Source organism: Ovis aries, chromosome 8 (assembly GCF_016772045.2).
Source record: "Ovis aries strain OAR_USU_Benz2616 breed Rambouillet chromosome 8, ARS-UI_Ramb_v3.0, whole genome shotgun sequence".
Classification (NCBI taxonomy): domain Eukaryota; kingdom Metazoa; phylum Chordata; class Mammalia; order Artiodactyla; family Bovidae; genus Ovis; species Ovis aries.
This window is the reverse complement of record NC_056061.1, coordinates 63,316,330-63,341,803: the sequence shown is the minus strand read 5'-3', so window position 1 is coordinate 63,341,803 and position 25,474 is coordinate 63,316,330. Positions and strand designations below refer to the sequence as shown.

Genomic DNA, 25,474 nt, shown 5'->3' with positions numbered 1-25,474 from the left:
CAGGCATTAGACATCGGCAGCGGAGCACGACAGGCTTCCTCAACACTCCTTCCCATCCTCTGCTTTAGATACTTTCAAGGCTGAAAAGATGATTTTCAGATGCTGAGCCTATCTCAGGCCACCAAAAGCATCAGAGAGAATGAAATATCATCATTCCTTTCCAAGGTAAGACACTCAAAAGATAATCCAGGAAGGAAATCTGAAACTATTAATTATAAGTAGAGTTCATTCACACTTAACGAAAAAAGATTTGGTTAATTTAAGAAACAACACAATTGATAACAATTGTCTCAATATTTAGGCCAGCAGACTACATGTATCCCTTATTCTGATATCTTGAATTTCTGGGTCTTCTGAGCAGACTTGAGTTGTATCCCAGAGAGATAAACTACAGTGGCAAGATAGAAAGATGGGCTTTTCAAACTAGGAAGCTAGGGAAAGGGGCAAAATAAGCTAGTCACCATCTCCACCTATTCCAGCTATTTGTCCCAGCATCCTCAGGGTACACGGCCTTTGTTGTTAAAGGAGCAACAGTCAATGTTAGAAAAAAATAATTTTCCCTCCAAACACATTCATGTCCAGAATCTAGCAACAAAACTCCCACAGAATTGTCCTGGAGGAAGACTGAAATTCAGAATCTGTTCAAGTACAGGTCCACAGCTTGTTGACTGCATGAGCTCGGGTAAGCTTCAGTTTTGCTTCAATTAAGCTTATTTTGCCTTTGGCAAGTGGGGTTAAATAATAACAGTCTCAGAACTGCTAGACCAAGGAAAGTAACAAGTGGAAGCATCTGCCTTTTAAAAATAAAAACCTGTAGAGATCTATACAAATGTGGCCAAGTGTTTGAGGAATGTATAAATGCATGAATGAATGACCATGAGGTCAAAGAAGAGGGAGAAAAAAAGATGCCAGGAGTGTAAGAGGAAAGTAAAAATAAAATTGAAAGATGGCAGGCAGGGAAATGAGAAGCGGCTGATCCTCAGAATTTAAGATCTTAAATGCAAAAAAAAAAAAAATTGAGAAATGATAAAGTGCCATGATAAAAGACAGTTTAAAATAAATGAAACCCATAAGGAATCCTGAAATTTAATTTTAGGTAAATTTCAAATGAGTCCATTAATTTTTTACTGATACAATATAGAAATATGCATCCTTAACCAAGAGAACTTGAATCTCTTTTTTAGTTTATAAAATCATCCTATATTAAAGTGAAAACATTGTGGGAACTGCAATAGTCAAAAGAGATGAAAAATCTTGGCTCATACCACTAAGAGCTTCAAAAGGTGAAAAGACGCTGCAGTACCTGTAGCCCAAGAATACAGGGAAATGTGACAAAAACACACTCAAGCAATGCTTTAGAAAATGATTTAAAGCAGTAATTTTCTTTCATTTATTCTTTTTCTCCTAATTGTGGCTGTTTAGCTACTTCTTTCTCTTCCTTACATTCCCTCTCTTTTTCCTTTCCCCTCTACCCCACCCCTTTCTTCCATTAACTGACAAAAATATCAAAGTAAAATGTGTTTTTTTTTAACACTTAAAAAAATATTTATTTGACTGCACCAGGTCTTAGATGTGGCCCTTGGGATCTTCAGTCAGGGATTGAACCCAGGCCCCCTGTATTGGGAGTGTAGGGTCTTAGCCACTAGACCACTATGGAAGTACCTTCAACATTAAAAATTACTGAATAAAACCCTAGATAAAACTGATGCTTTGGTTTTTCAATCAGATGATCTGATTTTTTCATCTCTTTTACAGAAAACAATACCATCAAACATTTTTAAGAAAGCAAAGTGCTTGTCTATTATAGTGGATATTTTTTCCTTTCCTATGAGTCAGAATGAAAGTTCCTTACCTTGATTTCATTTGCTACTTAAACCTGGCTGGCTGTCCTTCCCTGTGAGATGACTTATTTTTCATAACAAAACTTCATAAACATCCTCCAGGTGTAATAGCATTTGGTGCCAGTCAGGTTTCTACCATTTTGTATCCCAGTTCTCATTTTAACAGTTAATGAACCTGACTTCATGAAGAGTAAAGTAACTGCAAAAACCAGCCTCCAACAGGAAGGTGTGTGAAGAGTTAATTTCCCTGGCACAGTTGGAGCAGGAACAGGTATGGCTGGCAGAGGATGTAGGAATAGAAGGAAACAATGGCTGATTAAGGCTAAGCAGAGCCAGAGAGAATGGGAAGCTAACCCAAGAGCTTTTACTCAGCGTTATATCTGCATACTGAGCACACAGTAGGTGTTCTTATACCCACTTTTTCAACTGAATATGCAAAAATCAAATCCAGTACCTTGACTCCTGAATTCCTGGGGGACATCCGGGTTTTCAATTATCTAATAAGGGAGACACACACAGGACAGTTAGGAGATTCAGGCAAGAAAAACCCTGACTGTTAAACAACGGAAAGGTCTAGGAAACAAAATGTCATCTGAGTGTTCTGGGCTCTGCTAACTTACCTAGGTGCACCTTCCAGCTCTTGATAGCATTTCACTACTCATGGCACTTATGAAAAGGCTATTATGTCTGGAACTGAGTTATTATCAGTTTCAAAAATAACTCAGCCGAGTCCACAACTCCCTGGAAGTTTAAACCCTATGGTGTTCTAGGGTGTTGCAGAGCTATGACTGGGGGGAATACCTGCCTAAACATGTGAGTTCTCTTTGCACAAAGAACAATTTGTCCCAAAGTCACAAATAGCACTCTGAGTGGCACCTAATGAATAGAGATTCTTGGTCATAAGAAGGATCAGTTTCCTGGACTTTGACATACAGGTCCATGATAGCTGCTGGTCAGACACACCAGGTTCCTATTTGAGGGGGGAGGGTATTAACTTTCAATTGTCTGACCAGACAGACCACTCCAGGTCATCACTAGGTAGATCTGGGACTATCAGGGTAGAGGCAGAACCTTGAGGAAAGGGAGAAGAGGAAGGAAGAGATATTTACTAGTAGTAAGACTTACTTCCCATTGTAGGGATAATTCAGTGACTACTGCGTTGAGGGCAGGAAGGCAGCCCTTCAGTGTCCTTACCTCTTAGCACTGGGAGATAATAAGAAGGCATTTTCATGCCAATTAACTACCAGATATAAATTATTGCCACAGTGCTGATCTTTTTAAAGCTTGTTACAGGCACATAGTTCTTCTATTCTCTGTTCATAAATTTGCAAGCTCAGCAGCTTCCACAGAATTTTGGGGAAGTGCGGTGTTAATGCAGACAGCTCAGCACATGGCTAAATATTAAGGTCAGAAAAACAGTTTTTGGAAGAAATCAATCTGAATCATTTTTATGGAGGGGAGAACTACTATCTCCTACCCCCCAGATATTTACATATGGCATTTTTCTTTTTAAAATGCTTAACAATAATCTAACAATGGCTTTTGTCAATGAAATGATTCAATAATAATGCTTGATAGTAAACTCACGGTTTCTGAGGATACAAAACAAAATCAAACTGAGTAATCTGCCCTGGGCATAGGGATGGGGAGGGGCTAGACATTAAGTTGATGATACATTTCATGCTAAGCTTTTGGCAGTCTAGATTTATTTTCTTTCCACTGTCTTTAAGTCTAATTCTGAGATGGCCTGTGATGTGTTTCCAGTGATGGGTCATGCTAAGCACTATACACATCTTCTCCAAGTAATGCTAGTGTCCCCTGGGAGGACATGCAGCCTCACCATTCCTAGGGACCACTCCCCTGTAATAGCTTTTTTAAATTAACCATTCTTACGTAGTAAAACTTATGTTTCCCTCTACTAGACTTCAAACATACTTCAAATATTAGCATCCTGAGAATCATGTTTTTCTGGGGCACAAGAACATCTCCAGGGACCTACTGAGTAATAGAAAGGAAATTAACAGGAAACACTAATTTTCTATCTAATTTGGGATCTTGCCCCCGGATGGGGTGAGTCCAGATGGTCAGTGACAAGCAGGACCAGAAGGCTGATTAACCACGTCATACGCAGGATACAGGCACAAACCTTCCAGTTTTATCCAGACCTCTGCAACTATACCTGTCACCTTACCTGTCGCTCTAACAGGAGAGCAAGATGAGTCTTTTTACTTAAAACCTAAAATTCTCCTACTTAAAAATTTCAAAGTATAGTTAAATAAACTAATATAATTGAAATCACTTTGAGAATACAGTTTCATTTTTAATGCTTCATCTTAAAACATTACTGTTATAGTATTTCCCATCACATTGCCACCTAGCAAGGATGGAACGTGACTGTGTACTAATACAAGGACTCTCAACATTTTAGGTTTGTTTCCATTAAAAATACTTGTTTCTCTTAATGCTTTCTACTTACAGACTTGAATTTCTTTTAAACTAATATTTCTACAGTATCATATTCAAAACCCTAGTATAAACAAAATAGTTTTTAACAAAGAGAAAGCTAATGTAATAAAATTATCTCAAGTTTAAACAATTTTTTAATAGAAACTTAGGCTTTAGATAGAGCAAACAAAAAAATCAGTTTTTTCCCCCAGATTAGTGCTTTATTTTTTTAAACACTGGCTGCCAGATCACATGTTAATAACTTGGACTGGACTCAGGAAGGAGACCAGGGCATTTGTTCTGGCTCTTTCATCGATAAGGTCATTAACTTTAGATTTCAATTTCACCTCTCTGGCTTCATCTTCCCCACTTGTTTTTCTAAGGAATAAAAGAATTTGACCAGATAATCTGTAATGTTCACTCAACTCCATAATTTTCTAAAGATTAGAAAAAAATTGAAGTTAAAAATCAGAAATAAAGTTACACATGAACTCTTCATTTCTATAAAATTAATTTCTGAGATATTCTGGATTGCCGCTGGAGATATCCTATTCTAAAATAATAACAAGTGTTCATTCAGAATACTTTTGGCAGATTTTAAAAAATTTTAATCTCAATTATTAGAGACAGACTTAAAAAGAAAAACACCAGTTTTGAAGAGGAATCATCTCCTCATTAACATTCCCAGAAGATAATATATACAAGAAGCTGATTACATTTACATTTTTCCCCAGGAATGCTCATTTTAAACAATCTGCTCAAGTTGAGAGCAAAAAGCTCAAGTGGGCTCTGATGACAGAGAGAAGATAAATTCAGCTTCTTCACTGCCACAGTCTTTTATTTCACAAAGAGAAACATATACCCCAAGTCTCAAGGTGCGTAATTAACTGCCAGTAGTTTTTCTTAGTTTTGAATTTACTTCAGTGTTTGTTAATACATCACAATATTTTTATATAAAATTGTTCAACCTGCGATGTTTAGAACACGATTTTAAAAGAAAAGTGAATTTTAAAATAATGACTAAAACAAAGACCGAAACCACAAGGAAAAATCTCTCTTTAAACTTTGGAGGGAAACAGGCAAAAACATACTTAAAGAGTTTAATTTATATAAATAAAAGTTCCAGTGAACCAAGCCAGCCCTTCCTAATGTTTCAGTAGGAAGCAGCCCTGGCGGGGGAGGGGAAAGCACAGAAGATGTGGGACACTTATCATGCGATTACACAGAGTCACTGGCAAGACCGGGATGAACGTGTGGGTACCGAGAGGCTCACCGTGTTCTCCTGCCTTTGTCGTAACTGTAAAGTCAAGTCACTCAGCATTTGACTGAGAGTTGCCCGCACAGCAGTGTTTATACTACGCTGGTGACAGCTACATATGTATGTTTCAATGCACACCTGGTAAAGAAATAAGACAGCAACATACACACTCTGTAGATATCAGTTCATTACCAACATGCTTTGGAAGTAATTGGAGGAGATGTTAAATCCCTCTTAAATAGAAAGTCAGCCTGATTCAGGACTAGTTATCAATGAGTACTATTAAATATTTTAAGTCCCTGGGAATTTGTTTTTAATCACAGAGGAAAAGTAATCTTTCCCTAAAGACAATCACTCTTCAAAGCTTACTATTCTGAGCATCACAGAAGAATGCAAACGAGTGATTTTTAGATAAAAAAAACAGTTCTGTCCAAAACAAACTCAGGTAGCTGGAAATTAATCAGGAAAAGTTCTCTCCATGGCAAAATAGGAACAGAATTTATTAACTTCTGAGTTGGGGAAAAGGGTTAATGAATCCCTTTCTCCTCCATAAACAAGTTTGACTTTGGATTAACTCTCTGTGTTCTTTTGGAAACCTGATAAAGGTGGGACACGTCAGCTGTGTTACTGGGCAGTATGACTCAGGGTAAAAATGTCCCCCCAATTACTAAGCTGCATCTGAATTTAGAAAACTGTGAAAAAACTATAAAAACCTGGTGAGAAGTTTCCTTGGGTAGCTCTTGTCACTGATTATGTATACCCACTGAGGGAACTCTGCCAGCTCAACTCTTGGAATTGTTACAGAATATTGGTTCCTACACAGCTGAAACCTGGGGCTCCAAATCCAAGGTGACTCTGCACCCACAGAGATGGCTCTTATCTTTTTGCTCCTAAGCTGACATTTGAGAGCCGGAGACTGGCCTCTGGACTGCAGCAAGGACTCCCGGGACAGATAAAGGCCTGCAGTGCCCTGTTTCTATTCCCTGTCCTAGATTCTGCCGGTTGTGATCTACTGCTGCTGCTGCTAAGGCTCTTCAGTCGTGTCTGACTCTGTGCGACCCCATAGACGGAAGCCCACCAGGCTCCCCTATCCCTGGGATTCTCCAGGCAAGAGTACTGGAGTGGGTTGCCATTTCCTTCTCCAATGCATGAAAGTGAAAAGTGAAAGTGAAGTTGCTCAGTTGTGTCCAACTCCTAGCAACCCTATGGACTGCAGCCTACCAGGCTCCTCCGTCCATGGGATTTTCTAGGCAAGAGTACTGGAGTGGGGTGCCATTGCCTTCTCCGTGTGATCTACTAGGGTCTTGCAAATCTGAATGTCTAGTTGAACATTAGACAACTCCCTGAAGGCTGCAGCATGCATAAGTCCCAATTTGAGGGGGAAAAATTCCTCATTTGATGGTAACGATGTTAAATGGCATGGCTTTTCAGATTTTATTGGCTCTAATTCTTTTAGAAGCTATAGGAATAGACAATAAATGCATGCTTTAAAATTTTTCCCACTTTTTCCTCTCCATAACGTATGTCATCCCTTTCATTTCCCAAGCATATTTAGTCCCACAAAAAGGAAAATAGGGGGATTTCCCTGGTAGCTCAGTGCTATAGAATCCGCCTGGCCATGCAGGAGACACGGGTTTAATTCCTGATCTGAGAAGATCCCACATGCTGCAGAGCAGCTAAGCCTGTATACCCAAACTATTAAGCCTGTGCTCTAGAGCCTGGGAACTGCAACTAGAGAAGCTGGAACACCCGAGAGCCCAGGCTCCACAACAAGAGAAACCACTGCAATGAGAAGCCTGTGCACCACAACTAGAGAAAAGCCTGAGCAGCAACAAAGACCCAGCACAGCCAAAAACCAAGTTAAAAAAAGAAAAAAAAAGGGGAGGATTTAATATACCTTGATTATTTTTCTAGGAATAACTTCAAGACTACAATGAAAATAATAGGGTTCTCACCCAAAGTCAAAGTGAAGTTGCTTGGTTGTGTCCGACTCTTGGCAACCCCATGGACTGTAGCCTACCAGGCTCCTCTGTCCATGGGATTCTCCAGGCAAGAATACTGGAGTGGGTTGCCATTTCCTTCTCCAGGGATGGCAAGTTTAATTTGATGACTGATAACTGAGATGGGAGAGAAACTCAATTCGAACCTTTGCTGCTCCTACTGCTTAAGCTAGACCTTTCTGTTAGGCCTCACTATTAAAAATCTTTTTGTAAAATTAACTAGGTAAAAGTAAGTATTTCCTAGCAGTTTAATTTACCTCCTATTGAATGCTTAATATTCCAAATGAGCCGTGAAAACTCAAAAATGATTTTGGAAGTTGGCTTAGATTAATGTAAGTTAAAAAATAAGAGCAAATTCCAAAATATATTTGTCAAATTACCATTTTAGGGTATATCAGTTTTAAACTCATTTTCTCAAACAATCATGGATTATAATGTACCTGAAAGTAAAATTTATATGTTCTTAGAAAAAAAGTGTTTTAATCTTGAAAGACTTTTACTTTTGCATGTGATGAAATAGTTTAAAAATTGTGAAAATACGTCTGAGTGTGATATTTCACTATGATGAAACCAAATTCTCCACAGTGTAATTAGGCACACTCATATTATTTATACCTTAAGATCTAACAGTTTTCTTAAATCTTATACTCTCCCAAGAAATCTTTATAACTGTTGATCTTTAAGCTCTCTAAACTCTGACATTATAAATTTAAGGGGGAATTTTAAGCTTAGAAGCATTAAAGATGAGATTGACTATCTGGAGAGCTGAACTACGCACTTAATATAAACATGATTTTTCTGAATATGGAAAGCCATTTATAGCCTTCTTTAAAAAACTCTATCAGTCAGTCCCTTTAGACCCAAGAAAGAACGCATGCATGAAGAATTGGATCTGAAGAAACACAAACAGTGCTGTCAACAGATGAACTTCATAAATAATCAATATATTTCTATGAGTTTTTAATGTTACCATCATTTTTAATGCTTAGCTGCTATTATTACACATACAAAATGGGACATGACTTATTGCAAGAGGCATTTTATAAAGGGAAAGGTAGGCATGTTTAGTTTGCTTCGAAAAAAGATTAATCTAAGGAGCTCATTCTACTAAAGCTGTGAATATAAATACTGTCTATGACAAAGGGTGTCCTTTTAAACATAAAAATGATCATGTAACTGATAATATCACTTTCTTCAGGGACTCAGAAAGAGATGCTTTATCAGCTATCCTGACATCCTCCAAAGAAGTTTCTTAAACTTGTTGTATTAATAATAAATTGGCAAATCAGTAAGGTCTGCAGAACTAGGGTTTCCATAATAAACCTGACCATTGTAATTCAAAGCAAGTGATTTTTCACTTTGTGAATGTCTTTCTTCCTCTACCTCAGGACAGTGCTAAGATGAGAACATTGAATCAGAGAAGCTCAGAGAATACCATGTCCAAAATCAGGCCGAGTTTCTGGGAAGGGACTCATCAATTTCTTTTCGTATCTCCAATATCAGTTTTATTTCCCCATGCCCTTTGCTTTTGTGGTGCAGAACTGACACTTCAGAAGCCTCAGTTCTGCACCTTGACCAGAGGCTCAAAGGGCAAGTCAAATACCTTGTGAAAAGCCACAGGCCCTGGATCGCCAGGGAAGGCACAAAGACACAGGGCAGTGAGGAGTGACGTAAGGGACATTTTGATCATTTCATGCATTTGTGGACATCCAGCTTTATGGCATGCGAAACACAACTGAGGGCAAAAACATACATCATTAATGATGCAAAACAGACCCCAAAGCAGAAGGAAAAAGAACAAGAAAACACAAGTCTGCAAGCCATACATAAGCAATGCAAATTTTAGATTATCAAGTCAGTAGACTGATAAATAACAGTACTAGGTTACAACCACGGTGGAATCACTATTATTAAATATGAAGCAGCATAGTGGAATGTAGCAGATAGTCAATACACATTAAGCAAAGGGATAATACATGTTAAAGAAGCTGCCACAGGAGAAGTTTGCTTAGCTTTACAAAGTGCATATGACCTTCACTTTATTGTGCTTTTACCTTCTCTTTCCTATCTGAATGGGGTTAGCGGCACAGCTTTGTTAAAATAGTGCATGGTACTGACTGTTAGTCAAGAGCAGAGCTAGTATGTTTCTGATTGGAAAATTCTTATGGAGATGACAGTTTATGGTAATTAAGAAATAGGATCAGAGATTAAGTAAGCTACAAAAAAGCACAGTGTCTCTTATGTGAATGTTTGTTGATCACAGCAGGATCAATAGAAATTTTGATTATTACTATAAGTCTAAACTCTACGTTGCATCATGGTAACAGCTCAGTAGCTCTGCCGTTTCCAGGTAAACAGCAGTAACAGGTGGGTATGTGACCGGAGGCACCTCATCAAATGCAAACACACAGGCATACACACGTACATACACACAGACAGAGCAAACTGAAGTTGCTCTATTATTATTATTAAGCAATAGCTATGTAAGTGAATCTAGTCTCATGCTCGGGTAGGGAAATTTGCTGGTTTTCCTTTCGGATCTCAACTTACAAGGAAATTCTTAAAGTGCCCAGGGATATACAGAAACCTGACTATGACTTTGTTCTTCCTCCTTCACATTCTTCTTGGCTTCAGCTGGCATATTAAAATAGCTTAGGACACCTTAACCCATCAATTCCTGTACCTTTTCACGCAGAGCCTTCTGCTTCGTCTACAGAAGGTCTACTAAACTCTAGCCTCTGCCCAATGAACCAACCCAAAATGAAGCAGAGGGGACCCCTGCATTGCTTCATGTGCCTTCTAACTCCAGATAAGGTGTTCAAGAGCCACGCAAGTCAGAGGTTAAAGGAAAGTGCTGAATTTCTTGCAAAGGACTAGTTTGCTCAAAGCCCATCTCTGGCAGGAAGTAACCAAAGAATAGACACCCCACAGGAGTTAAACCAGAGTCAGCAAAGAGACTAGCCCATGAGGAAGCAAGGAGTTTCTGGAAGAAAAAGTGGAGAAGCTCCTTAGAATGGGGTTTCCTCACTCCAGTAGCCTCAGCTGGTTTAAAGCAATGGGCCAGCTCCCTTGGCTGATTTTTTTTTTTGCCAGGAGGTGGGGCTACCCCTCCCAGTCCTAAAGGGAACATGACAAATAAGATGCTGTGGAGAATCCCAGGGACAGGGGAGCCTGGTGGGCTGCCATCTATGGGGTCGCACAGAGTTGGATATGACTGAAGCGACTTAGCAGCAGCAGCAAGATAAAAAGTACACAGATGACCTGGTCCCTTTTCCTGGATTGTATCTGGAGACCTTCAGCTCCTTCATTGTAAAATATCTTATTTGAGGTATGGCTCAGAAATAATGCTATCACTGTGTAGAGTTAAAAAAAAAAAAGAATCACTAGAATCATTGAATATTTAATGAGAAGTCAGCCTAATTAAAAAAATTCTTTAGTGATACCTAGAAGAATTATATCAGAAGCTTTGGCAGCAGGTCTTGATTTTCAGTGTTTTTAAAGTTCCCTGGGGGTAACAAGAGGAACTGTGTTAAACTCATATCCTCTGATGGTAATCAAATGCTCAGAAAAGATAAACAGTATCAATGTGTAAAGATACCCAAACAAGTGGCATATGCCTAATGATCACTTTAATCTACGGTCACAAAAAAAGTAAAATGCATCAGTACTTCTGCTTCACATGTAAAACCACCATACAGCCATTCTCTAAATGCCTTGGTAAAGTGGAAAAAAATCCCAAGAATTTCAGTTGGTTGCTACATTAATATGGCAAGATTTCACTAACATTTTCTAAGACTGAGGGTATCTAGGAGGCAATATAGCAGTGATTAACTGCACATATTCAAAGCTTGGATTTGAATATCTAAAATTTTTTCAACATTGGTTTTTATTTATGAACAAATCAACATAAAATAAGTCCAGATGGCAGTGGGAGGAGCTGTGCTGCTGACCTGCTTACAAAGGAAGCATGTGGACAGTGAAGTGGGTGCAATCAGACTTCAGCCTGGAGACCCCTTCCTCCCATCCACCTTAGGGTCTTCCTGACCTAAAGTCACTGGGCAAGCAAATTAACTTCCCTTTCTTTGGGATTCTTTATGTAGGTAGGTTATGGTAAAGATCAAAAGAGGATGTGTATATTGACATGTCCTAGGAATGCAACCATCAGTAGTTACCATTATTAACCACTGTTTTGGATTTAAGGGATGGAGGTTGGATGGAATGAAAATGGGAGATTCCTGAAAGTAAAATCTTAAAGAGAAAAAAAAAGTCTTTGAGAGAGATTCTGCTTGAGCTTGATAACATGTTGTAGGATCAAAGACTAGAAGTTTTCCATGACTAAGATCAAACCAGCAAATAAATATTTACAAATGAGGCTTTCTCACGTAGAAAAATCCCACAGAGCTGCCTTTACCAGGCATGAGAATATGCTCCAAATCTTACCAATAAAACAATAATATCATTAACCATCTTCAATTCAGCTTCACAGAGCTTCAGGCTACAGCACCACCTCTTCCTTTAACCCTAAGGCCTTTTTACTCTGACAGTTTTTCCTGTATTAAGGTAACTACCCTCTAGTCAAGGCTATGGTTTTTCCAGTGGTCATGCATGGATGTGAGAGTTGGACTGTGAAGAAAGCTGAGTGCTGAAGAATTGATGCTTTTGAACCATGGTGTTGGAGAAGACTCTTGAGAGTCCCTTGGACTGCAAGGAGATCCAACCAGTCCATTATAAAGGAGATCAGTCCTGGGTGTTCTTTGGAAGGACTGATGCTAAAGCTGAAACTCCAGTACTTTGGCCACCTCATGTGAAGAGGTGACTCACTGGAAAGGACTCTGATGCTGGAAGGGGTTGGGGGCAGGAGGAAAAGGGGACGACCGAGGATGAGATGGCTGGATGGTATCACTAACTCGATGGACGTGAGTTTGAGTGAACTCTGGGAGTTGGTGATAGACAGGGAGGCCTGGCGTGCTGCGACTCATAGGGTCGCAAAGAGTCAGACACGACTGAGCGACTGAATTGAACCAGACCCTCAGAACACTCAACATGTCTGCTAACTTGAACATAATAGTAAGAGAAATACTAAGGGTCTCGCTTTCAACCAATGAAAGAATTTTGTATCCATATGGAGTTTCAGTAATGATCATTCATGAAATTAAACAGAAAACATGTTGGCTGATTCATAGCTGTCTGATTCTAAATTCATTTCATATTTCTTATTCTCCTGCATCACAGAAGACCCTATTCTGAAAAACTGTCATCACTGCCATTTAATTAAGCAAGTTAAAGTTAGACACACAAATGAACGCTGCCTTCTTATTTACATTTTCAGCGCTTAATGATCCTTTTATAGTTTCAGCAGTACCTTAGGAAAACATCATTTTTCATACTTAAGTACACATTTCATTTCCTGATCAACAGGTTCCAGGGTAAGCACTGTTCTTCAGTAAATAGTCAATGCAGACCAGAGTAAGAAAGAAGAAGGTGTGAATTCTTTCCCCAACATTTCCACAGGTGATTTAAATGATTTATTTTAAGGTGTTTTTATAATTGTTTCCCTAGCTATATCTAAAGTGACAATAGGAGAAAAGATTTTTTAAGTGAAAGACTCATTTTTATGAGAAATTAAACTACAATCAAGAAAGCTTCCAAGAGCTAAGTGGTAGTTTTAGGCTGAAATGTCCTGCTTTAAAAATAGAGTTGCAGATTTTTCAAAGGCTAAATTAGCAGGTGGAAAGCATGTCAGAATCTGCAAAATCACTGGGTCTCACTGTCTACAGAATACCATTATTTTTGTGGCAGTCTCCTTTGTAGTTCATTCTTCTTATTGATGAAAAATTATTTCTTAAGCAATTTCCATGGTGAAAAACCAAAGGGCTGTAAGCTATTTTGCCAATTTCAGGAATTATACAATGAAGGTAAATTAAGAAAAATGCTTATTCCTATCAGGCGTATCTGAAGTAAACAATGATTTCAAATAATTCTACTACTATCCTTTCTTAAATTACACAAGCATCATTCATTTAATAATCTACTCTCTGTAACTACTGATCCATAAACTTGAGAAATGGAATACTTCCTGCCATATCACTAACCAAGGATGTCACAGTGACTGGCAACTGCAGCCACCACAGGTGATGACCTGGTGAACCCTGAGGTATTCTCTTGAATACCTGCCATTCAGCAGCCATCAAACTGCAGTCACTCCTCACAGTGAGCCCTAAGGAAACTCAGGATGTGGAAACACAGGATACTGGCCCCAGATAGGTGAGGCACTTATCAAACGTGAGCCCCGACTCTAGCATCTTCCCATACTTAGAAAAGTGCTAAATTCCTTAACTTGACATATCTGGTTTCTTTAAATTAACAGTAATCTTTTGCTGTTCTCAACTATCTGCCCTTTGTTGCAAAACTCCTATATATCTTAGCCCCTCCCCTCACCTCCTCGGAACAATTTCCCAGAGATATCTGAGACTCTGTGTCCCAGGCTACAGTCCTCATTTTGCCCCAAATAATACTTAACTCCCAACTCTCGCATTGTGCAATTTTTTTCAACAAACTTATATTTATAAGTTGTTCTTAGGCTTTTCATATAAATAGATCTACTCCATACTTGTCTTATGCCAGATTATATAAATATGGATTTGGGTAGGAGGCATATTTTTACAAGTTAACAGTGGGCCTTATTGGCAAAAACATACCCTCAGAAGGAACAGTGGCAGATTAAATCATTAAAAGCATTTAACAAATATTGTTGATATAGATCAAGCAATGACAAACGGGAAGGAGAAAATGTGGGCAGGGTTTAGCAGAACATGAAGAAAGACAAGGGAAATTAGAAGAATCAAAATCCTGCACTTACAAGGTGGCCACCATTAAGAAGATGTTATAGCTGGCGGGAGTCCCTACTTCGTGGGGGTGGCTTGATTCGCCATGGCAGAGAGGTATGACAGCTCTCACCGAGGTCTTAGCAGAACGCTATCTTTAGATCTCATTTTAATGAGATTATACCATTATTCACTTACGGCAATGCTTCTCAAAGTTTAATACCCTTATGAATCACATGGGATATCTGATTACAAGGCAGATTCTTATCCAGAGGTCTGGGTTGGGGTTCAAGGATCTGCATTTCTAATAAGCTCCCAGGCATATGCCAAGTGGGTCACACTTGAGGTTGTAGAGCCTCACAACTCCTTTCAATATGGTTTTACACCACAGCTTGTTGGAGAGAACAGTAACTATCAGAGCAATGATTCTCAACTTGACTTTCACAGTAGAATCAGCCAGTAAAGGGGAAAAAAGTACAGGTGTTAGTCACTCAGTCATTTCCCACTCTTTGCAACCCCATGGACTGTAGCCTGCCAGGCTCCTCTGTCCATGGGATTCTCCATGCAAGAACAGTAGAGTGGGTTGCCATTTCCTTCCCAGGGATCAACCAGGGGCTTCACAAAATTTGTACACCCAGGTCCCTTCAAGATCAAAACACTCAGAATTCCTAAGGTGACCCTAGGCATCTTATTTTCACTAATACTTCCCAGGTGATTCAAATATGTAGGCTTTGAGAAAAACCACCAACATAAAAGTAGGGCCTCCAATGTTATGTAACTGTAAGTTGCCCATACATAAGAGAATCATTTTGGGAGGGTAAAGAGAAGTCAAAATTTAGTCAAGTAACTACTGAAAATAGCCAGCCTTGTTTAGGAACCTATGCAACCTTGTGGAAGCCTGTCTTTTGTTCTGATCTTCAGTTGTCGTTTGTAGTGAACTGAGGCGCAGTATTCCCTTCATAAAAAGATCTATTTTAAAGATCAAAGGCAAGATCAATGCTGTGTCTGCAAAGTGCTCACCCCGGGAGTGGTCTGGATGAAGGGAGGGGCAGCCCCTGGGAGGATTACCACCAACTTCCATGAGGTAAATGTTAAGGGTCCCTGTAAGTAGCTCTTCCATGACCAGACTATGAAACACATTCTATAGGATGTAGAGACTGAAAGCTCAGGCACGCCAACCAGTCTTGCTTCCCGGTTCTTTCACTTCCTAGGTGTGTGGCTTGGAAAGTTAGTGGATCTCTCTCTGTACCAGCTGCCTTATCTGTAAAACATGGATAATCAATAGCTCCTGCTTCACAGTACTGTTGTACAGTTTATATGATTTAATACACGGAAAATTCTTAGAATGGTGCCTCGCAGAGAGTAAGCACTACTGCTGCTAAGTCGCTTCAGTCGTGTCCAACTCTGTGCGACCCCATAGACAGCAGCCCACCAGGCTCCCCCGTCCCTGGGATTCTCCAGGCAAGAATACTGGAGTGGGTTGCCATTTCCTTCTCCAATGCATGAAAGTGAAAAGTGAAACTGAAGTTGCTCAGTCGTGTCCAACTCCTAGCAACCCCATGGACTGCAGCCTACCAGGCTCCTCCGTCCATGGGATTTTCTAGGCGAGAGTACTGGAGTGGGGTGCCATCGCCTTCCCTGAGAGTGAGCACTAAATATGTATTAAAAGCAGCCATGTAACACCTTGAGTATAGGCACTTGTCTCTTTTTTATATTATTTATTTATTTTTGGCTGTGCTGGGTCTTCACTGCTGTGCGGGCTTTCTCTAGCTATGACAAGCGGGGCTTACTCCACAGTTGCAATGCACAGGGTTTCTTGCTGCAGTGGCTTCTTCTCTTGTTGCAGAGCATGGGCTCTAGGACATTCAGGTTCAGTAGCTGTGGCATGTGGGCTCAGTAGTTGCAGCACTCAGGCTCTAGAGCAGAGGCTCGATAGTTGTGGGCTTAACTGCTCTGTAGCACATGAGATCTTCCTGGACCTGGGATCGAACCCATGTCTCCTGCATTAGCAGGCAGATTCTTTACCACTGAGCCACCAGGGAAGCCCCCTGTAGTTATCTCTTGTCACTACAAGCGATGTTACGCTTTCAAGCCTCCTCAGAATGATCAGTTCTGAGAGGGAATGGACACAGCAAGCAGTGAACCCGGAACTCTTAGCTAATACCTGATGGAAGTACACTGAGTTGCAGTGTACAAGCCTGGTGGATAAAAGATCCACTGTTCTCAGCAGGAGAACAGTTTCCAGGGTGTTTCCATTACTGGCTTTTGATCGGGGCTGCTGGATTAAGTGAGGCCCCAGCACTGGCACCTGCCTGCTCGTGGTGCTCCTGGATGACTGCCTCTCTTGGCAGACTGGCGTGTAGACATCCTCCCCCAGGGACTGGCCAGCTGCAAGAGCTGGATTCTTACTCCCCTGAACTTAGTGTCCATGCCAGGTCCAGGCTAGCACAGAGGAGCTATTCCGCACAATGCCATTTATCAAAAGCACTTTGAAGTGGTGATGATTATGGTCCTTACAAAGCAGTCTCCATCCCCCTGCTGATGCTGGACAATCTGCCCCTGTGTCCAGTCACCAGAGAGGAGTTGAGCATCGAAGCTAGGCTTGGGGGAACCTGCAGTCTCAGCTGTTAAGGTCCAGCATGGGCAGGGAGGTGGTAGGACCTTCTGGTGGGTCTGTACGAGAGGCACAGCCTAAAAACATCCTCTGGAACCCTGCACATTGTCAAGGGAGGACCCCCACTATCAAATACTGGATGAAAAGTTTCCTTTTATGATCCTTACCAAGTCCTTCCTTCAGAGGAATACAGTCCCAAGCCCACATCCTGAACTAGAAGTCAGAGCTAGCACTGGAAGTGAGGCATTTTTCTGCAAAGGTCTGACCCCTGTTTTGGGACCGTCAAGCTGATGTTCTGCTGGAAACTCTTCAAACTGGGGGATCTCAGTGGGCTGCAGGTAGGACAAGAAGGTGGGGGGAGTCAGCTTGCTACTGTGGTCTCAGGAAGCTAGCCCCATCGATGACCCATCCCTTTAGGGTCCTGGCCTGATCACCATTATTTAGCGGAAGCCTGGATGTCATCAATCTGCTGTTCCAGAAAAGCAGGAGCTAACCTTGACCCGGCATTTACTACATGGCCGCCTGCACTGAAAGCTTTTTACATGGGTTCTATTTTTCTTGTCTAACTGGCACAACCACACAATGTGAGATAGCGAGACAGGTGCTGTTAGCGTTGCTTTTACACACAGAACAAACACAAACCCAGGGAGGTATCCAAGGCAACCCTGCTGGGAGGTAGGAGAGCTAGGATTTATATCCAAACATAGTGAGTCTCCAGAGCCCACACTCTCACCACCACGCTCAATGCCTTTATCTGTATATTGCTCTTGGGTTGAGATTCTTTTTAAATTATTTTTTCTTTACAGGTTCTTATAGAGACGTGTGTGTGTGTGTGTGTGTGTGTCTGTGTGTGTCTCTGTGTGTGTGTGTGTGTGTGTGTGTGTGTGTGTGTGTGTGTTAGAAAGGCCTGCTGAGTCTCTACTTTGGCTTCCAGATCCCCACTGAGAACACCCTTGACTTCGGTGGCCCATAGCAATGTGAGTCTGCTGTTCAGGAATTGTTGCGCTGGCCAAAACATTAATTTGGTCAGTGAATCTGTTGTTTAATAAAGTTCTTGCTGCAAATGAAAACTGTGTCCTTTATTTTTACATAAACCCCAATGAACTTTTTGACCACGACTAGATACATAACAAATCTTTTCAGATTCTCATTCAAAAACCCTGCGAGTATGATAAACGCACCCACCCTCTCAAAGGGAGCTTGGGAACCTCTGGTGGCCTGCCCAGTCCTGAGGGTCCTACAACAGCCTGTCTTCCTTCCCTACCTCCCTCCTCGGCAGGTGATGGGCTGGGCAGTGAGTGACACGCTGCATCTCCTGTCTTGTCCTTCATACAGCAAAGAACCAACAAGCATCCTACATGCCAATTCTGTTTCTTGCTCTGATCAAACACTACATTTGTCATTTTAAAAGCAAACCAGTGTGGGGTATCTAAAATAGTTACACCCCTAGAAACAGAGAATAGAATGGTGATTGCTGGGGGGCCAAGGGGAAAGGGAGATGGAGAGTTACTGTTCAACGTGTCTAAAGTTTCAGTTATGCAGGATGAGCACGTTCTAGAGCTCTGCTATACAACATTGCACTATGGCCAATGTTCCTGAGTTGTACACTTCAAAGTGTGTTAAGATCTCATGTTAAAGGTTCTTATCACAGCTAATTTGAAAAAAAAAAAAACCCAAACCTACAAATGATAAGATCACTCACTGGTATCTCTTAAAATTCAACTAAAAATACTGACAGCTATTCTATTTATTTAGTTATATAGAGTGAAACATACAAATATGGTAATGAAAAATATTCTTTCTACCTACCTAAATACACATTTGAGAACTGATTTATATTGTAGTGAGGGGTCAGCTGTCTACTTTTCTTTTGACTGACATATAAAATGACCTACCTGCTCAAAAATAATTTTCTCAATTTTCAGTCAATGCCACACAATACCACAAAAGATCAGGCATCAGTCATAAATCCTATTCATGATTTCACTATGTATGAGGAGGAATATATTAATTAGCTTGACTGTGGCAATTATTTCACAATGTATATGCATATTGAAACACTGAACATTTTGCAGATTATACCTCAATGATGAGAAAAAGAGGAAAAAAAGAAAACATGTACAAAGTGCTAAGCATCTACCTGGAATACTCAGTAAATGGTAATCATTACTGTTTAAAAAAAATACCGTGACTGCTGAGAGCTAGGTTTTCTTTTTCTGCATAATTTCAGAGTTCAGAATATCATTGGCTCATTGAGGCCTGCATGTGTACTCTTGTCAGAACACATAAATCCTGAAGATATCCTTTCCAAGAGGTGGAAGGAAATTTATTTTAAGTATATTAAAGTATGGCTTTGGAATGATGCCGTGTCCAAAAGCCAAAGTCATACGCCAGACATTCAGGAAGCCAAGCTTTCTGTTGGACATACTCTTGGGAGTGCTGAAGGTACACATTACTCTAGGCTGCAATACAGATGGAAAAGAGAAGGTTTTCCAACGATTGTTATAAAATGCGTTCATCAGAGTTTAGGAGACAGGGATGCAACTGAATCAATAAACATCGTCCCTAAATCTCATACTTGGTTTTTTAAAACCTACTTTTTAAAAAGATCAAATCCTCTTCAATTAATCTTAGGAAAAATAGTGAGTGTAATACCTAGGTATAGCAGTGCCAGGAGAACCAGTACTGTTATTTCCATGGTTAAAGCCTCAGGTCAAGCAAACCAGAGCATGCAGAGCACTGACAGAGTGGCCCACAGAGCCTGCTTCCCACAGATCAACTCCTTAGTGAAAATTCCCCACAGTAATGATCAGAGAAGGGCTCGCCCCACTGCTGCAGCTCAGCTCCACCCCGGCATTTTTCCCAGGTGGGGGTAAAGCAGCTGCGAGCAGACAGCACAAACGAGCAACGCTTGAGGGTCGAGGGGAGTGAGTACTTACCTCCGCGATCTTCAGCACTGCACTCCCATTCAGGTCAAAGGTTGGAGTGTAGGTTATGCAGAGTAAAACCTTGAACAGCCACGAAGTAGGGAAAAAAGAAAAAGATAAGGGGTTAGAATTCTAGAAATAAATTTCCATTTCGTATGCCACTTACACAGTCTTGTTTTATGACTTTTTGCTCTTTGTTTTATTTCATATGTTTGTTTCTATTCCACTCACTGCTCTCTAATTAGTGGTCACACATTGCCCAATAAAATAGAGACTAATAAAGCAAAGGCTGAAAACTTCTCCCCAAGGAAAGAATCATTCTAAGACTGGCCAGAGATGGCTTTCCTCAACAACTCCAGGAGGTGTGTCTAGTAATAAAGAAAATCAGGCTCAGTGCTAGGTCCTGAACATGAATTACCTAAATTGATTCTTTAGTGTCATTACTACTGTCCTCATTTTACCAGTAAGGAAACTGAAGCTCAAAACCATTAAATAAGCCCACAGTCACAGAGGTACCAGCTACAGAGCTCAATCTGAACCCAAGTAATCTGACCCCGTGCCCTGCCCGACTATGTAATACTGTCTCTATATCTTTCTAGACTCAAGTATCACTATATTTTTCTGTTCCTGTCACTTCTCAGATCCACATGGGATTAGACAGTCTTTTATAGGCACTTTCTTCTTTCTTGCTTTACTTCCCTCAGAACACTGCCCGGGGCTTATTTATTAGTCCCAAGTTCCCCCTATTCTCCAAGTTACATAGACAATGAGTTGATGACATTTACAAGATCTTTAAGGGCTATTAAAAATCCCACTTTCTACTTGTAGAGCTATTAGGGAATAGATCAATAGAAGCTCAGGGCATTTTAAGAATTGCTGCTAATTTTAGATAAGAGGCTAGCCTCTCCCCTGTCCATTTGGCTTCTGATGGTGCACATTATCTCGCTGGTGGTCTCAGACGAGAAATTGCTGGTGTCTGCTCCTCTATCCCCAAACTCTACAGCCATGTCTGGTCTGCAGCTCTGCTCATCAGTGGCAGCCTCAGAGGACGCTTCTCATCTGGTTCTCCCTAACTCATGAAAGAGCAACAAAGCCTGGCATATTTGCCTAAATTAGGACATACTGCTCGTCAGCACATCAAAAAGCAAACTGTCCCATGGAACAAAGAACCTCTTAGTTACTAGCCAGGCTGGCCCTAGGAACAGTCACACCTTCAGAGAAAGCAAATAGGTATATAATTAAAGAAGGAAAAAGGGAATTCTTGCCAATTTCAGTCACAAGGTTAGATAACTTCACTGTGGGTCTGCTCCTCCATCTTTTGCTCCTTAGGGCACCTGATAGCCAAAAGTCAACTCCAGATAAAAAGCATCTGAAAGCCACGCTGGCTGAGAAAGAGGCATTGTGGGAAATACTACCCCATGGCCTCATGGGAAAAGGCTTTCTTTTGTGTGATGATGGGGTCGGGGTCTGGCATGCAAGAAGGGATGAAAGCTGAGGACACCAATGCCACCAGGTCCTAATTTGGCCTGGGGACAGGCCATATCTTCTAGTGTCTCTGTACTTGATGGTACCTCTGCCTGACACCCTCCTGTCCTCCATTCTTCCCATGCTTGTCCCTCACATGGGTCATCTGTTGGCTTCTTTGCAGTCTCAGCTCAAATGTCACCCCCTCAGGCATGTGGCCCTCCCTGAACAGACTCTCTGAAATGGCCTCTCACACAGCTTCTTGTTTCACCTGCTTCAGAACAAGCACCAGTTTCATAAATTACTGGTTATAATCTTTCCATCAGACTATAACATCCACTGGGCATCTGAAAGGTCCTCAAGGCTTTCTCATATGAGGCTTTCTTACTATGATTTCTTATTGCCTTGAATGGCTTCTCTTTCTTGAGATATTTCTTTTTTCTATGCCATGTTTCATGGCGGGTAAGTAGTGGGTATGAGAGAGTGCCTGGTGAAAGTGGTGGTCTGGAGAGGTAAATTGGCCCATCTGGGCTCTTGGCTTTTTAACTATTTACAATGGAATATTACTTAGACATAAAAAGAATGAAATAATGACATCTGCAACATGGAAGGACCTACAGCCCATCATACTGAGTGAAGTGAGTCAGAGAAAAATAAAATTATATGGTATCACTTATATGTAGAATCTAAAGAAATGGTACAAATGAATCTATTTACAAAACAGAAGCTGAGTCACAGATGTTGAAAATAAACTTGTGGTTACTGAGGGGAGAGAGGGGGAAGGGATCTATTGGGAGACTGGGACTGACATATACACACTACTATATATAGGATAGATAATTAATAAGGACCAACCGAATAGCACAGGAACTCTATTCAATATTCTGTAATGACTTATATGGGAACAGAATCTAAAAAATAGTAGATATGAATGTATAACTGACTCGCTGTGCTGTACAACAGACACTAACACCACTGTAAATCACTATACTCCAATAAAAAATTAATTAAGAAACACAAAATAATATTATTTATAGGACCAACAATCAACTTCCTGCCTTCCATTGTTCTGTGCATTCAGACAAGGTGCACAAGGGTAGATCTGGAAAGAAGTTTTCAAAAATCAACCCAGTTTTCTGTGAGCAGGTGCTGCTTTTTACAACAGTGGCTGGAGGAAGTGGGAGCAGAGTCTATGGTAAGATCTTCAGGAAGTTCACTGAGTTGGCCTATTTGCTAATCAAGCTTATCAGGTGAACAAGGAGACTGGACTCTCTCTACTATAGGGAAGCCAGCAAGTGTAGAGGGAGGCTCTTTGCAACAGTCTGAAGGAAGCTGAGGACCTCAGCACCCAGCCAAGGCTGATCCTGTTCAAAAGATCTTTGAAAAAAGGCTCTTCACACCTAATGTCTGGCCACTAAACACCAAAGACTCACTGAATTCTACGCAAAAACTAAAAACAAGAAAAATGATGAAAGTGAAGCACATTAATGAAGCTGGCTCCTTAAGCTCATGCAGCCTGCTTTGCTGGAAGCAGAGGAGGTTTTAACTCCAGGGCTGATGGTGCCCCTGGCCCCCCGTGACATATAAAGACAAGAGACGTAAAGAGCTCCAGTGTCTAGCAAGGATGGCGCAGCAGACAGAAGTGACTTGTTGAAAATGATCCGTGGAGAAACCCAATGCCTGCAAGCACTAATTCACTGGATTCAAACACAGACCGGGTGTAGGAAATTTAGGGCAACAGCAAATTAATTTAAACTGTCTGCCTTCCATTGCATAATGAAAGGGTAAGTAGCTTAGATTCATATTCTGAGCACGTTGGCCTCAAGGCAAACAGGAGCACCTAAATATTGAGGGCAGTTCCGTTAAAAATACATTCCTCACAGGGTCATTAAAGCATATTGACTACATTATCATGAACAGCAGGAACTTGAGTGATAGGCGGTATCTTGCAATTGAGCTTGCTGGTACTGCCTCCATAAAGAAGCCAAGGGGATGCAGAAAGCAGGCGGGGGAAACCTTCCACAAAAAGGGAAAGATCCTTACAGAGGGTAATAAAAATCCCAATAATTAAAAAACAATAACGGAATGGCTACTATGTACAAGAAACAATTCTTCAAATAAAAACGTGCATAGAAACCCTGGAGAAAAAAGACAAGACTGGAAAGGAGAATGAGAAGCTGATTTATTGTAAGCCCTGGGCACGAGTGACAAGAATCTGGAGATGTAGCCACATGAGGAACAGAGAGAGAAGTGGATTGATAATGATGACAAGTACAAGATCACAGGTATGCGCCTCTGATCAGGAAACCCCTGGATTAATTCCCTCCCAAGGGCACCTAATCATCAAGATTAAAGTTTTCCCATCAGCCTCATACTGCCTTGTGATTGTGATCATGACAGAGCAGGGGCCGTGAGCTCAGGGTTAAAACATAAGTGTTTTAGTAGCATGATTGTGGCATGTAATTTAATATTCAATTGCTGCGACTTTGCCTACGTCCTCTAGCTCTTTATCTTTAAAATTCCCATCCTACCTCATAAGAATATTTAGAGGAAAAATTAGTTAAATGACTTTTTTTTTTAAAAAAAGAGTACATTCAATATATGTATCTTCAGGATGTTTTCTCATAGGGATTAATAAACAAGTCTCCATTTGATGGAACTCATGGCAACCATTTCAATGTAAATTACATACATTTTAAGTGAAAAAAAATTAGATCATCCACATTCAAAATCATAAATCTTTCCTATTGTATATCACTGCCCCCATTCCTATGGTCCAAAGCCCTCATCGTCTGATCCAGCTCCACTTCCTCTCTCCTTAGTGTTTTCTCTTTCAGGTCCCAAATCACTCTCTCCTTAGTGTTTTCTCTTTCAGGTCCCAAATCAATTCAAGGAATATTCGCCAAGGTTCTAATTGCTGTGGGGTCACAAATACAAAGCAAACACCATTTCTACCATTAAAAAAAAACCTCACAACCTACTGGGCAAATGAATGCTTGTACAATTATCCTTCATGGCTGACTTAGTAAGCGCTACTGCAACCATGAGGTATATAATAGTTTTGAAGGTTACAAGACATCTCAGTTTTGGAGAACAGAATCACAGATGAGATAACGTGAGCAAAGCACTGACGCAGGAGAGAAGAGGGAGGGACAGATGTACCAAGCAAAGGAAACGGTGAGAATAAAGGAATGAGGTGTGAAGACAGAGGCTGGAGATGATGCTAAAAAGGAGAGCAGGAACCTTATTACACATCAACTTAAATGCCCCTTTTAAGTGTTTTGCACATATTATTGTAGGGCTGGTCAGGGCAACAAATCACAACTAAAACTAGATGTACTGAGGGAAACTGGAAATCAGGGTGATAAAGCAGACAATATGACATAGATGAATTAAAGACAGATCCTAGTCATTCCAATGGCAATGAATTAACTGGAGTGCATTTGTTGAAGGAATGCAGGGAATTCACAAATAGAAAGCAATGGTCACTCATACATGAAATCTGGGTGCCATCCAATCACTGTTCTGCCCATTGATTCTCTTCTAATTCTAGTCAATCTGGTTGAAATCTCTCATATTCCCCTATATTTCATAAAGCTTTATATTAGATACTAATAAAGTGACATGCTTTAGAGAAGATAAACCTTGTTCAAAAATCCATCACATAAAACATTACAGATACGGTCATCCCAGAATGGGTAGATCTGGAGAAGTTTGGATACACCACCTAAAATCTGCATGCCCTCTGCAACTCCGACTAATACAAGCGTCTTAGTAGTGAGGTCTAACTTTCTGATGCCCACCATGTTTACAGCACCATGTAGGGCTCTGGGAGGTGTGGTGAGTTCCAGTTTAAGCTCAGTCCCTCCTGTGCATTGTCCACAGGAGTAATCAACCTCACAGAATTTCAGTGGGACTTGCAAATGCGTACACATTACTGTAAAATGTGTTGAGAGTGTGATAAGACAGCTTGGCAGCACAAAAGGAAATTGTTCTGAGAATCCAAACGTCAGATCCAGGTGGTGTGACTGGCAAAATCCAGGTGGTGCGACTGTGACAGCTTGTGCAACCACATAGGTAATGATACTAGAGTTTTAGATG

General features: G+C 40.7%; 1 protein-coding gene across 2 annotated transcripts in view; it reads right to left on the bottom strand.

Annotated features, from left to right (window-relative positions):
- Positions 1 to 25,474, bottom strand: part of ARFGEF3 (ARFGEF family member 3) — a 181,457-nt gene that overhangs the window by 86,547 nt on the left and 69,436 nt on the right. Inside the window, exons 5-7 of one of the 2 annotated variants that reach the window (XM_027972495.3) lie at positions 19,922 to 19,990; positions 5,560 to 5,682; positions 2,296 to 2,338 (exon numbers count right to left, since the gene is read on the bottom strand). In XM_027972495.3, the coding sequence (XP_027828296.1) occupies positions 2,296 to 2,338; positions 5,560 to 5,682; positions 19,922 to 19,990 (235 nt within the window). The remainder of the gene's footprint in view (positions 1 to 2,295; positions 2,339 to 5,559; positions 5,683 to 19,921; positions 19,991 to 25,474) is intronic. The other variant, XM_042253525.2, reaches the window with a different exon arrangement.